Here is a 15,663-nt window from a genome sequence, read left to right on the forward strand (position 1 = left end):
ACTATTCTTCAGTTTAATCCCACCCTCCCAAAGCAAGTTGTCAACGTGGAAAGATGCGATGTTTCCCCAAACTATTCTTTGAAAGATTTAAAAAAAGGAAAATAATGCTTAAATGAAGATAAAATACAGAAAGTAGAGAGATATTACAAAAAAATAGTCAATCAACATTCTTGTATAACAAATAATTAGGAAGACAGTTGAACAATGAATGGTTTTTGCAGGGGTTATAGAGAACAAAAGTGGGGAAGTCTTGCAACAACTGCGCAGGGACTTGAGTTCTTTCATTCCTGCCCATCCCACAATATCTCACTTAGTTCAATACCATCTTCTCATTCGCTCCTCATGCCTTTTAATATCCTACCACTTCTAATCACACTCTACAAATCACTCACTGCAATTAGACAAGATATGGGGACTCAAACGATGCCCGGTATGTGGCCAAACCGCTCTTTGTACCTAAAGCAACACACAAAACACTGGAGGAACTCAGCAGGCCAGGCAGCATCGATGGAAAAGAGTGAACAGTTGATGTTTCGGGCCAAGACCCTTCATCAGGACTGGAAAGAAAGAGGAGGAGTCAGTGCAAGAAGGTGAGGGAAATGGAAGTACAAGGTGATAGGTGGTAGGTGAAACGAGGAGGGGGGAAGGAGGAGAAGTAAACAGTTGGGAAATTGATTGGTGAAAGAGATAAAGGGCTGTAGGAGGAGTAATCTGATAGGAGAGGATGGAAGACCATGGAAGAAGGGCAGAAGGAGGAGCACCAGAGAGAGGTGATGGGCAGGTAGGGAGATACGGTGAGAGAGGGAAACAGGAATGGGGAATGGTGAAGAGGGGTGGGGCAATTACCGGAAGTTCGAGAAATCGATGTTCATGCCATCAGGTTAGAAGCTGCCCAGACGGAATACAAGGTGTTGCTCCTCCAACCTGAGTGTGGCCCCATTGGGGCAGTAGAGGAGGCCATGGACTGACATGCTGGGAAGGGAACGGGAAGTAGAATTGAAATAGGTGGCCACTGGGAGATCCTGCTTTTTGAACGTGCCGCCCAACACAGACGTTTAAAGGACCTACCTGAATGAAGAACAGGTGAGCCTTTGGACGTGACATCTTCAGAAGAGAAGAGAGGGAGGAAGAATCGTGAACTTGCTTACGTACTGAGATAAAGCCACACACATCATACATGTCTGTTTCGAGGCAGAAATTATGCCAACTTTCTGAATGCTGCCAGGACCTGTTCACTCCCTGCATTGCTCAGTAACAGGAGACCATTGGTTCCTTCAGCCTCCTCTGTCAATTAACAAAGCCATGGCAATGTTCAATCTCAGCCAGTTTGATCGCCCTATCCCTGTTCTTCTAATACCCAGAAATACATTCATCTGTTTAAGTGCAACCAGTGACAAGCATTCATCTCGCAAGGCTTCTTTCCATAGTTACATGGTTAAGCAGCTTTATTGTGTCTTTGCTCAGCTTCCATTACACCTCTCTGCTTGTGAGCATCAGGTTTACTCTGCAACAAGATAGTCTTTCAACTGAGCAGTGAAATGAACAAAGTGTCACCTCTATAACCCCCCTTTTATAACCAATACCAGTCTGTGGCTCGATAACCAATACCAGTCTGCGGCTCGATAACCAATACCAGTCTGCGGCTCGATAACCAATACCAGTCTGCGGCTCGATAACCAATACCAGTCTGCGGCTCGATAACCAATACCAGTCTGCGGCTCGATAACCAATACCCATCTGCAGCTTGATCCTAATTACACTTGCAATAGATTTTTTTTTACAAGAAAGGAGCTCTGGATACTTCCTACAGAGTACTCCTGTACAAGTCACTCAACAATCCTCTTGCTATTGAACTTCTCGTCCATGCCCAACCTCTTCCCCTACTTAGACAGCCAAGAAATGGTGATGGGGTGAGAAGTCAACATATCCGGTGGGGATGACTGGGAAAGTTGTGAGGAAGGAAAACTAATAGAAGGATTCTTTGGGGCTGAGGGTGTGAACCGGAAACAGCAGACTCAATGATGCCACGCCATAATGAATTGTATTCCCCCCCCCCCCGTCCATTTGGCTCCATGATAGATCACTTCTAATGTACGTTCCTCCTCCGCATTCTCCAACCTTATACACAATCACATTTGTCCCGTCTTGCAAACCCCGGTCTATTACACACGGTTATTTAATTGTTAGTTCTACTACACCCTGTTCTGCCAGGCAATAATATATCTGCTCCTCACCCTCCGGTCGCTTTCTCCCCTTCCCCCTCTTATCAACTCTGCCTCCCTCCCCCTTCTTACCCTTAATCTCCTGCCCTCTTCCCCTCATACAGTCTCCACTTACGCACAGCTATCCAATATCCGTACTTCTAACTTATTTTTGTTGGCAACCCACCACAGAATACGTGTAAATAAAGTTTACAATGTCGAATAAAGTTGATCCTATTCCTCCTCAATGTTCTCCCCAGCCCCCTTCCCCCCCGGCTTGGTCCCCCCTCACTTGCCTACTGCTCTGATGCGGAATCCCCGGGGCGGTCTCAGCGCTCTCCGGATCCAGGCTTCCCTCAGCACCTCCAAGTGCGAGACTCGGCCGCCCAGCAGCAGCACGCCGCAATGCAGCCAGCCCAGCAGTTGCAGCTCGGACACGGCGTGCACTAGCCGATCGTTCCACACACTGCGCCCGTTTTCTGCCTTCAGCTCCGCAAACAGCTGCTGCCCATCGCGGCTGAGATCCGGCTCCGTGCCCGAGGCTGCGTCTCCCGCGCCCAGCACCAGCGCCAGCGAGCTCCGGGTCAGCTCCACCAACATGGTGCTCAACTTCTACCCGCTCCTCAACCTGCGCGTACGAGCCAGCGAGCTCCCGGACGCTGCTGCCAGGCAACCGGCCCAGACCCATCAATCAAACCGCCTCCAGGCAACCGCTGGGCGGGAAAAACCCTGTCAATCAAGCACTGTCGCCCCCGGTCAACAAGCCGTCAAGATTCAAGATGGTTTATTGTCATTCCTCAGTACACGAGTGTAAAGGGGAACGAATCGATTGTTACTCCGGATCCGATGCAGCATAAAAACCCAATAAGCATAAAGAACACAACAAAAAAAAACATACACATAAAAGCAATCCTACAAAACACAATGCAGATTGTATTTCAAATTTATGAAGCTAAGTACAGCTCTAACGCCATATTTAAGTTTGCTGACCACACCACTGTTGCTGGCCAAATCAAAGAATGTGACGAATCGGTATGTAGGAGGAAGACTGAAAATCTGGTTGAGTGGTGCCACAACAACAACCTCTCACTCAAATGTCAGCAAAACCAAACAACAGATTATAGACTAAAAGAGGAAGGAATTAGGGGAACGGGGTTGGAAATTGGGGGAATGCGGAGACGGGACGAGGGAATGAGACAGATTGAGGTAATGGGGAGAACGATTGGTGGAATGGGGAGACACACGGGAGAACGGAGGGACGGAGTGAGGATGGGGATAATCATTGGGGAAACGGGTGTGGAGAGGGTCAGTAATTTTAATTCCTGAGTGCTATCATATCAGAGGATCCGTGAGATCAGCAGGTAAATACCATTTCAAAGAAAGCACGGCAGCATCTCTACTTACTTAGAAGTTTGCGCGGATTTGGCGTGTCATCCAGAACTTTGACAAACTTCGATAGATGCACAGTGGAGAGTATCCTGACTGGTTGAATCACGGCCTGGTATGGATACACCAGTGTCCAAGACTACGGAAAAGCCTACAGGAAGTGGTGAATGGAACCCAGTTCATCACTCCACCATTGCACACATCCACAAAGAGCGCTGCGACAAGTAAGCAGCATCCACTATCAAGGACCCCCGCCACCCAGGACATGCTCCCTCCTCGCTGCTATCATCGGGAAGGCGGCACAGGAGCCTTAGGTTCCACACCACCAGGTTCAGGAACAGTTATTACTCTTCAACCGCCAGATTCTGAACCAGAGTGGATAACTTCACTCACCCCGACAGCGACCTGGTTCCACAATCTATGGACTCACGTTTAAGGACTCTACAACTCATGTTCTCGGTGTTATTTGATTATTTATTGTTTGTTTGTTTGTTTCTTATTGATTTGCACAGTTGGCCAGTATTTGTGTGAAGTCTTTCACTGATTCGATTGCACTTCTTTGTTCTACTGTGAATTCCTGCAAGAAAATAAACCTCAGGGTACTATTTGGTGGACTTTGATAATAAATTTCCTTTGAACTTTAAAGTGGCGGTGGGTAATGAGTGGTGGCGGGCTCTTTCCGCCGAGCTGTGATTTCCCCTTTCTTATCAATCTCGTGGTTTACCTTTGCTGCAATCCCCGTGAACTCTCAACCCCTCATCGCACATCCGGTGAGATTGGTTAAACTTCCCACAATAAACCCTTCATTCGTCTGTTTAAATAGAGATTTATATGGACTCAAATAATTTGCCGACCGCTGAAGTTTAACAAAATATTTGTTACATTTCTTCCCCTTGCGACATCGCCAGTCTCCTGTCATCAGAGAGGTCAGTCTGTGTTACAGGAGAGGAGTCAGACTCGTGACGTCAGGGAGGATTGCAAAGTAATCCTTAAAACGGCATCTCTTCGTTAGTTTCCTTTAAAAGACTAGGACATATCTCATTCACACATGACGGTTTATCCAAAAAAAAACAAACCCCTTAATACCTCCACTCTTTCTGAGCTTATCCATCTAAAATCTCACGAACATCTTAGTTACAACGTTCCACCTCTTTTGGGACGGCCGGAGCCTGTCTGTTACTACCGGAGCCACATCTTCGTCTCCACAAAAGAGTCCCCTTTCGAAGTATAAGATGTCGGATGGGTGAGACGCCCCATGGAATGAATCTGCCTCAGTCGCTTGGGATTCAAAGAAGTCGCTGGCAGTGCACGAACAGCAGACGGACTCGAATGGAATCCGCCCGAGGATAACTCTGGATTCGGCAGTCTGGGTTAAATTGCAGCTAACATTTGGGGAGGGGAGATTGGGGGGGGGGAGGCAGAGAACCAGGGAAAGATCTTAAGAGGGAAGGTGTGAGAGGGCGGCAGAAAGAAGAAAGGGAGGGCGAGAGGTGAGGAGGGAAGGGGTGAGAGGGAAAGTGTGGCCGGCCTCTGTCTCAGCACCAGTGGTCACCATCAGCTGCTTTGCCTCCCTGGCCCCGCCCGTTACTGAGGCAACGCCAACCAGGATGGTGGCCGGGAGGACGGGTGAGGTTGTGGAGGCTTGCAGAGGCGGGATGCGGGAGTGCGGTGTAGGGGAAGGGAAAGGGAGAATCTGCCCCTGGGCACTGAAGAACAAATGACAGAGTGCAGGAGGGATCTGGCGAGCAGGTGGAGTACAAGGGATTGGGGGCGCAAAACGGAGAGATTCGGGCATGGGAAATGCTCAAGGGTGGGTGGGAGATAAGGGGATGGGCGGGTGAAGGAGCATTTTCGCCTGTTCACATCTATTCATTGGTTTTTCATATTTTACTTTATTGCGTTAAAGGGGCCATTTGGCCCACCAGGCACATACTGTCTTTCAGAGAAACCCATCAGCACCATTTCCCCAATCTGTCCCCCCATTCTTCAATCTGTCTCCTCATTCCCCAATCTGTCTCCCTATTCCCCAACCAATTTCCCTGTTCCCCCAATCTGTCTGCCATTCCCCAACCAATCTCCCTGTTCCCCCAGTCTGTCTCCCCATTCCCCAATCTGTCTCCCCATTCTCCAACCAATCTCCCTGTTCCCCCAATCTGTCTCCCCATTCCCCAACCAATCTTCCTGTTCCCCCATCTGTCTCCCCATTCCCCAACCAATCTTCCTGTTCCCCCAATCTGTCTCCCCATTCCCCAACCAATCTCCCTGTTCCCCCAATCTGTCTCCCCATTCTCCAACCAATCTCCCTGTTCCCCCAATCTGTCTCCCCATTCCCCAATCTGTCTCCTCATTCCCCAACCAATCTCCCCGTTCCCCCAATCTGTCACCCATTCCCCAATCTGTCTCCTCATTCCCCAACCAATCTCCCCATTCCCCAATCTGTCACCCATTCCCCAATCTGTCTCCTCATTCCCCAACCAATCTCCCCATTCCCCAATCTGTCACCCATTCCCCAATCTGTCTCCTCATTCCCCAACCAATCTCCCTGTTCCCCCACTCTGTCTCCCCATGTCATGGTCCGGTCCATGGACTCAGGTCTCTGGGTCTTCCAGCTGTCCCTCATTTGGGTGAGTTAATTATAGGCACCTGATTCCCATCTTGGGGCTTTGAATATAAGTAGCCTTGGGGTTGAGTGTGGGCTGCTGGTTTGTCTTGTCAGTCCCCCTTGGAGTAACCTGCTTGTGGAAGGCTAGTGAAACCATTTGTGATCTCTAGGCCTGGTTGGAGGACCACTGCTTCATGGAGCCTTGTTGCCACTTGTTGGAGTAGTCTTTATGCCACTCTGAGATAGGTAGGGATCTGGCTGTTTCTGTAGCCAGTAGAGGTTGCTGGCTGTAACTGTGACTTGGAGCAACCCTGGAGCAGAGATGGAACTGTCTGTTGTTCTCTGGTGTTTGTCTTTTGCTCTTGCCTCTGTGGGGTAAGTCAGGCTGTTCTGCTGTTGCCCTGGGGGATCATGTCTTGTCTTGTCCTTGCCTCTGTGGGGTAAGTCAGGCTGTTCTGCTGTTATCCTGTTGTGGGGGGGGGGGGGTCATGTCTTTGCCTCTGTTGGGTAAGTCTGACTGTTCTACTGTTACTCAACAGGTGGACCTATCCCACCTTGGTGTGGAGAGGTTGAGTCCTGGCTTATCGAAGTATAAGTCCCGGCTCTATGTCTATGTACTGTCCTGTCTCATGTTGGTGTTGTGTTAATGATGAGTCCTGGCTTTTCGAAGGACAAGTCCCGGCTCTATGTTGATGTTCAGTTCTCAGTCGGTGTCTCAGCTCCAGCTTCTGCGTTATCAGCCTCTGCATTTCAAGATGAGGATCCCAAGCCAAGCCCCAGGCCTCAAGGATCCCAAGCCAAGCTCCACGAACCCAGGCCTGAAGACCTTAGCCTGCAGCCATGCTCAAGACCCAAGACCCCAGCCTGAAGCCATGTCATGTCCTTGCCTGGTTCTGAGGTCTGAGCCCAGGGCAAGACCCAGGTTCTGGGTCCTTGTCCAGTCTTGGGCTCAGAGTCCAAGCCTTGCCTTGTCTCCAAGCTCAGGCCTCTAGACCCTAGCCATGTCCTGTCCTGAAGCCATGTCATGTCCTTGCCTGGTTCTGGGGTCCAAGCCCAAGGCAAGACTCAGGTTCTGGGTCCTTGTCCAGTCTCGGGGTTGAAGCCTTGCCTCCTAGTCCATTCTTTCTAGTCCTGGTCCCGCTTTCCCTAGCCCATGTCTGCATTCTTGTCCCTGCTCCTGGTCTGAATCTTATCACGTCCCTGTTCTAGTTAAGTCCTGTTCCTTGTACTTCAGTGTCTGTATCTTGCATTTGGGTCCATTACCCTTCCCCCAATCTGTCTCCCCTGAGATGGGGGAGAGTGCATGCACAACAATTATTGCCCAGGTGCTTTATCAGTCACAGCTTTATGGGAGAGTGGAAAAGAGAAAGCCAATGTTGAAAAATACTCACATGAAATCTTGGCTAGAGTTTGCCAAAAGGCATTTGGGAGACTCTGATGTTAGCTAGAAGAAGGTTCTATGGTCTGTTGAAACCAAAACTGAGTCAGATTAAATGCTATGCACATCATCAAAAGCACACCATCCCTATCATACTGTGGGAATGCTTCACTGCGGCAGGCCCTGGAAGGCTTGTGAAGATAGAGGTTAAAATGAATGCAGCAAAATACAGGGAAATCCTGGAGGAAAACCTGATGCAGTCTGCAAGAGAACTGCGAATTGGGAAAATTTTGTTTTCTAGCAAGACAATTACAGAGTCCAGACCTCAATCCAATTGAGAATTTATGGCTGGACTTGAAAAGGGCTGTTCACTCATGATCCCTGTGCAATCTGATGGAGCTTGAGTAGTTTTGTAAAGAACAATGGGGAAAATTGCAGAGTCCAGATGTGCAAAGCTGCTAGAGTCCTATCCACACGAACTAAAGGCTGTAATTGCTGCCAAAGGTGCATTTACTAAATACTGACTTGTAGGAGGAGAATAATTATGCAATCAATTATTTTAATAATTGTAATAAATTTGGACCAATTTATAGAAATTTGTTTTCACTTCGACATGAAACAGTCTTTTCTGTTGATCAGTGTCAAAAAAGCCAAATTAAATCCACTGTGTTTCAATGTTGTAAAACAATAAAACATGAAAACTTCTGGGGGGGGGGGGGTGAATACTTTCTGTAGGGACTGTATGTTATTGATGCCAATATGTATCAGGACTTCTAGCTGCTCATCCTCCCTCTTGTGGACCTGATCCCAGACATACTTGACCCTGGCACCTGGGATGCAACATATCTCTATCACTCCCAGAGAACCTCATCTCTGTTCATCTGACTATGGAATCTCCTATCACCACTGCAGTCCTCTTCACCGCTCTTCTCTTCTGAGCCCCAGCACCAGACTCAGTGCCAGAGACCTAGTCACTACAGCTCCTCTTTGGTAGGTTGTCTCACTCAGCAATATCCAAAGGGGTATACCTATTATTGAGGGGAGCAGCCTCAGGGGAACTCAGCACCAGCTACCCATTTCCTTCTGACAGTCAGTAAGGCTGGTATTCTACATGGAGGTCAGTGACCAGTGGTGTTCCACAGGGTTCTGTTCTGGGAGCCCTACTCTTTGTGATTTTTATAAATTACCTAGACGAAGAAGAAGGCTAGGTTAGTAAGTTTACTGTTGACTCAAAGGTTGGGGGTGTTGTGGATCGGCTGGAGGGTTGTCGGAGGTTATAGCAGGACATCGATAGGATGCAGAACTGGGCTGATTAGTGGCAGATGGACTTCAACCCAGGTAAGTGTGAAGTGGTTCATTTTGGTAGGTCAAATATGAAGACAGAATATAGTATTAATGGTAAGTTCCTTGGCAGTGTGGAGGATCAGAGAGATCTTGAGGTGGACATAGGACACTCAAAGCTGCTGCGCAGGTTGACAGTGTTAAGAAGGTGTATGGTGTATTGGCATTCATCAACCATGGGACTGAGTTCAAGAGCCATGAGGTAATGTTATGGTTATATAAGACCTTGGTCAGACCTCACTTGGAGTACTGTGTTCAGTTCTGGTCACCTCACTACAGGAAGGATGTGGACACTATAGAGAGAGTGCAGAGGAGATTTACAAGGATGTTGCCTGGATTGGAGGGAGTACCTTATGAGAATACGTTGAGTGAACTTAGCCTTTTCTCCTTGGAGCAACGGAGCATGAGAGGTGACCTGGCAGAGGTGTATAAGATGATGAGAAGCATTGATCATATGGATAGCCAGAGGCTTTTTCCCAGAGCTGAACTGGCTAACACAAGGGGGCATAGTTTTAAGGTGCTTGGAAATGGGTACCAAGGGGATGTCAGGGTTAAGTTTCTCACACAGAAAGTGGTGTGTGTGTGTGGAACACACTGCTGGCGGCAGTGGGGGAGGCGGATACAATTGGGTCTTTTAAGAGCCTCTAAGGCAGGTACGTGGAGCTTAGAAAGGTAGAGGGCTATGTGCTAGAGAAATTCTAGGCAGTTTCTAGAGTAGGTTACATGGTCGGCCCAACATTGTGGGCCGAAGGGCCTGTAATGTGCTGGAAATTTCTATGTTCTATGCCGCCTGGTTACCTGCCTCCTGCAATCTAGAGGTGACTCCTTCCCTGTAGCTCCCATCTATCACCTTCTTGTTCTCCCATATGACCTGAAGGTCATCGAGCTGTAGCTTTAGTTCCTTTATACATTCTCTGAGGAGCAGCAGCTCTGTGCACCTGGTGCAGATCACCACTATCACCCCTATTCCAACTTCACAATCCACCCAGAGAACTTTCAGACCCCTATGGAGAGTATAACTTCCTTCTGTACTTTGTCTAAAAAGGCTGCAAAACATATCAGATTCTTATATGGAATGGATTTTATGACTGTTGGCAGCTACAAAGCATATGGACTTTTAAGAGCTACAGGGATGGCTTTAATAACTGCTAAGTGCTCTTAAAATTTATTCCCCTGCATTTGCGTTCAGGTCAACTTGGTGGATGGTGAAATCATTTTTGAGTTTTGTGTGTTCTTTGCATAGAAAACAGAGCAATAATCAATATTTATTTTTATTTTGTTGAGGTACAGCGCGGGATGGCCCTTTCGGCCTGTAAGAACCATGTATCTATTTTCTGTCTGTATCTTATTTTGTGATGCGCTTTGCTGTGGGTAACTTATCACGTCGGTTGGGGCGTGGTAGATGTGTATAGTATCAGTATGTATTCATGATTTTGTCTGTAGTTGGTTATAGTCTGGTTAGAGCATGGAGTAGGTGGGGGTTGCGGGAATTTTTTTTGCCCGCTTGGCTTTGTACGTTTAAAACTGCTAACGTTTAAACACGCCAAGTTCGCTAACGTTGTTTGAATACGCTTAGACTGCGTATTTCGGTATATTGTTCGTTTTAGTTTCATTATTTTTTTTATCGTTACAAGACAGCTCGTTTTGGTGATTTGTTAATAAAGGATCGAACGTATTTTCTTTGATTTCGAACTTTGTTATTTGAGGAGCCCGTCATGCAGTGTCAACCCCGCTGCTTTAGTGTCTAAGCGGTTTCGGTTTATTTTAAAGTAACCGCTTCACGGCCCTCTGAGCTGCACCGCCCTGCAACACCCGACAGATCCGATTTACTAATTATGGGACAATTTACAATGACCATTTGAAACATCCGGTACGTCTTTGGACCGCCCAGAGGACCCGGAGAAAACCCACACATTCCACGGGGAGGAGTCCTTATGGAGGACGCCGGAATGAACTCCGAATGCCGACAGTCCGAGCTGTAATAGTGTCGCAGTAAGTGTTAGGCTTCCCAGGATAATCACATTGACCTTCTCGACAACACAACATGTTCGAAATGGAATAATTGAAGGTTCCAAACCCGGTGTTTCAGAGCTACTGCACAAATTTGATACCAACATGAATATTCTTTGGGTACTTATAAGCACCTTTTCAGTTTCAAAACAGACCAATTCTTGATGGCTTTACATGGCAAGGAGGTTTTAAACCCTGACCACAGGGATTTAGGAAGTGTTCATTATCATCATTATATACCATGAGAAAGGCTCTTGGCTTTCTTCATCATGCTGCTGCTATTAACTGGCCAGGTTTGGTGCAGCGTCCTCTCAATACACCAAAACTACAGCAAACAAGTCAGCAGAGAAGGTCACTGGCTACTGTCTATACCATCTCTGCATATCCTGGGATAAAGAAGTGAGCAGAAAAAAATAATTGTGGACACTACCCATCCTGCAAGCTGCCTTTTCCAAAAGCTCCCTTCTGGAAAGCGTAATAGAACTATTACAACAAAAACTTCACACCATCTTAAAAGTTTCTTCTGCCAGGCAGTGAATTGGATTATTCTAGTTAGCCCCCACCCCATGTATTACCCCCATCACCACACTGCACTTTAAATCAGTTTTTGTAATGATGTTTACATTGGAAATACATGGCTGATATTTATGCATATTTTATTTCATATTGGCATTTTAACCTCCAACTTTATTTTCATATAATTCTTTATAATTAAAGTTATTAAATGCATATGGCAAATATGAGGAGGGAGGAGAAGATGGCGGCAGGACACAGTGGGCGTGGCCATTCCGAATGATATCGTATGTGTTAACTAGGGGCCGTGCACAATCCTGATTTGATGGAGACAGCCGTGAGAAACACGAAGGAACACCTGGAGAAACTTCTGAAATGCCTGCTTCGCTGCCACTGCTACTGTGCGATCGAGAATCTCCGGAAGGGAAGGCCCCAAATCCTTGGCTTTGCCTATTGCCTGTTGCCGGAGCCGGGGTCGAAGTGCTCGGCAGAGATGGTGCTCGGTGTTGGAGAGCTGGTCAGAGGCTCGGAGTTCTCGGACGGACTCTGAGTCGGACTGTGGTCGAATGCTTCCAGGATGCTGCATCGGCAAGTTTGCAGCACTGGAGGTTCACCGTCTGTGTGAGATGATGAGACTTTGAGACTTTTACCGTGCCATGGTCTGTTCTTATCAAATTACAATATTGCTTTGCACTGTTGTAACTATGTTATCAGTGTGTGGTTTTTATCAGTTTTTCAGTTGGTTTGTCATGTGTTTCTGTGATATTGTTCTGGAGAAACATTGTATCATTTCTTAATGATTTAATGCATGCATTACTAAATTGCTGTACAATAAAAGAGGACTGCATGTCCTCATAATCTAATATAAAGTTGAACCTCCTTGATGTTTGGGACTTTAAATGAGGCACTGCCTGTCTTGTATTGAAAATGCCAATCTTCTTCCCAGGTTATTGCAAAGGTGGAGTATATTGATGGTTTACCAGCATCCCACAAACTGGGAGAAACTCAACTCTGCACTTCAGCACCATCTCTAGACTTGAATACCATCTATCAAATGTATTCACTTCCTGACATTTGGTTCCAATGGCTTTGATGGGTGCAGTTCCAATTTGCAATCATCACAAACTCTTTTGGATAAGGACCCTCACACCTCGAGTACACAATGTGCACCAACTCTATGGAGTTATCTATCCCATTGGATTCTGTCAAATCCATAATCTAGGAGGCAAAAAGAAAGCAACAGCTTGGAAATACAGCAGCATTTTTTTGAGGTTACAATGTTGTAGCTCAGGACCAAACAGAACTAAAATACCTTCATGTAGAATGCAGATGCTAAGAAAGCAATCTTCAGGAGCAACTAAGAGTGGTCATTAAATGTTAACCTGCCAATGATGCCCACATCACAATCCTTATTCCTAACTGCTTATTCCTAAATCTGCAGATAGTGGAATTTCAAGCAACGCACACAAAAGTTGCTGGTGAACGCAGCAGGCCAGGCAGTATCTCTAGGAAGAGGTACAGTTGACATTTTGGGCCGAGACCCTTCGTGAGGACTAACTGAAAGAAAGGCTAGTAAGAGATTTGAAAGGGGGAGGGGGAGATCTGAAATGATAAGAGAAGACAGGAGGGGAGGGATGGAGCTAAGAGCTGGAAAGTTGATTGGCAAAGGGAATACGAGAAAATCATGGTACGGGAGGCCTAGGGAGAAAGGGGGAGGGGGAAATCCAGAGGGTGGGCAAGAAGTATAGTGAGAGAGAGAAAAAGAGAGAGAAATAAAAATATATAATAATAACAATAAATAAATAACAGATGGGATACGAAGGGGAGGTGGGGAATCAACAGAAGTTAGAGAAGTCAATGTTCATGGCAGCAGGTTGGAGGCTACCCAGACGGAATATAAGGTGTTGTTCCTCCAACCTGAGTGTGGCTTTATCTTTACAGTAGAGGAGGCCGTGGATAGACATGTCAGAATGGGAATGGGACGTGGAATATCTGCTCTCAGGATGAGGCTTTTCATTCCGGGATGAAGGAGATGTCCTTTTTTAAAGAAAGGGCTTCCTTTCCTCCACCATCAACTCTGCTCTCAAATGCATCTCTCCCATTTCACACACATCTGCTCTCACTCCATCCTCCTGCCACCCCACTAGGAATAGGGTTCCCCTTGTCCTCACCTATCACCCCACCAGCCTCCAGGTCCAACATATAATTCTCTGTAACTTCCGCCACCTCCATCGGGATCCCACCACTAAGCACATCTTTCCCTCCCCCCCCCCTGCTTTCCGCAGGGATCGCTCCCTACACGACTCCCTTGTCCATTCGTTCCTCCCATCCCTTCCCACTGATCTCCCTGCCGGCACTTATCCTTGTAAGCAGAACAAGTGCTACACATGCCCTTACACTTCCTCCCTTACCACCATTCAGGGCCCCAGACAGTCCTTCCAGGTGAGGCAACACTTTACCAGTGAGTGGGCTGGGGTGATATACTGCATCCGGTACTCCTGATGCAGCCTTCTATATATTGGCGAGACCCAACGCAGCCTGGGAGACCATTTCACTGAACACCTATGCTCTGTCCGCCAGAGAAAGCAGGATCTCCCAGTGGCCACACACTTTAATTCCAGATCCCATTCCCATTCAGACATGTCTATCCACGGCCTCCTTTTCTGTCAAGATGAAGCCACACTCAGGTTGGAGGAACAACACCTTATATTCCGTCTGGGTAGCCTCCAACCTGATGGCATGAATATTGACTTCTCTAACTTCTGCTAATGCCCCACCTCCCCTTCATACCCCATCCGTTATTTATTTATTATTATTATGTATACAAACGTTTGTACATATTTTTCTCTCTCTGTCCCTCACTATACTCCTTGCCCATCCTCTGGGATTCCCCCCTCCCCCTTTCTTTCTCCCTAGGCCTCCCATACCATGATCCTCTCATATCCCTTTTGCCAATCAACTTTCCAGCTCTTAGCTTCATCCCTACCCCTCCCACTTTCAAATCACTTACTATCTCTTCTTTCAGTTAGTCCTCACAAAGGGTCTCGGCCTGAAATGTCAACTGTACCTCTTCCTATAGATACTGCCTAGCCTGCTGCGTTCACCAGCAATTTTTATGTGTGTTGCTTTATTCCTAACTTCCCCTTTTAAATTAATTGTCATTTAACATCACAGGTACAGATTCTAAGTTGTCATTCCAGGCCATATGACCAACTAGTTCATAAAGTGAAACAGCATGGGAACAGAGTCTTCTACACAAGTGGTCCATGCCGACAAAGATGCCCCATTTGCCAGCATTTGGATTGTTTACCCTTACAGGAACATGTTGGCCTTGGACTTTTACTACTTCTCCTTTGAATGTTTCTCACAGTGTAGATGCTGACTATCTGTAAGTAGATGCTCCCAGTCCATCCTTGCCAAGTTCTGCCTTATTTTACTATTGGCCTCCCCCCATCCTGGTCCATACCTATCTTTTCATCATAATCGTTTTGAAAAGTACTGAGCTGGCCACTTTGTTGAGAATGCTCTTTCACTGCCATTCCATCTATTTGGCCACATTCTCCAAGATCCAGCAAAGCTGCTTTCCTCATTGGTCAATTTACCTCATCTTAAAAAAGCTCTCTTGGACAGACCTCAAAAATTCCACCCCTACTAACCCTTTCATGGTAAGGCAATCCTAATTAACAACTGGGAAATTAAAATTCCTAGTACTAAAACTTATTCACTGTACACTCCAGCAAAGTGACAACACCCTGTTTGCTCCTAATCTTTATCCATCTGCCCTTGTTTGAGGAATGAGCTCTCCTCACTCAATAGTTAGTAATGAACATCTTAACAAATAATATAATGCCACCTCCTCCTCTACATCTCACCTGAAAATCCGTACCCCAACATACTTAGTTGCCCATCCTTCAACCAGGTCTCAGTGATTGTGTAACATCATAGTTGTTTTCAATTCACCTCCCTTCAGCTTTGAATTCCTCTTATATGTATTTACCCACTTGCCGGACTTATTGGACTAATGTTTTTATAATGATGGCACCTTACTATCATCCTATTCCACTGCCAATTTCTGTCCAAGCTGGTACCTATGTGTGACCTCATTATGGGGTGTTGGCAGAAGGATCACATATCACCTCTTATTCTTACCTTTACACACACAGCCAACAGAACATCTTGTGCAGGTTTCTAAGCTGGTGGCTATTGGTGTAAGATCAAGTAACAAAGTTTCC

At 46.7% G+C, this 15,663-nt stretch overlaps 1 protein-coding gene across 1 annotated transcript in view; it reads right to left on the reverse strand.

The window, feature by feature from the left end:
* The window catches only part of stox1 (storkhead box 1), a 36,794-nt gene extending 33,923 nt beyond the window's left edge, over nucleotides 1–2,871 (reverse strand). The window contains exon 1 of the mRNA XM_072239709.1: nucleotides 2,498–2,871. Within this exon, the coding sequence (XP_072095810.1) occupies nucleotides 2,498–2,801 (304 nt within the window). The 5' untranslated portion in view covers nucleotides 2,802–2,871. The remainder of the gene's footprint in view (nucleotides 1–2,497) is intronic.
* Between the last annotated feature and the right edge of the window lie 12,792 nt (nucleotides 2,872–15,663).

Source organism: Mobula birostris, chromosome 21 (assembly GCF_030028105.1).
Source record: "Mobula birostris isolate sMobBir1 chromosome 21, sMobBir1.hap1, whole genome shotgun sequence".
Taxonomy (NCBI): domain Eukaryota; kingdom Metazoa; phylum Chordata; class Chondrichthyes; order Myliobatiformes; family Myliobatidae; genus Mobula; species Mobula birostris.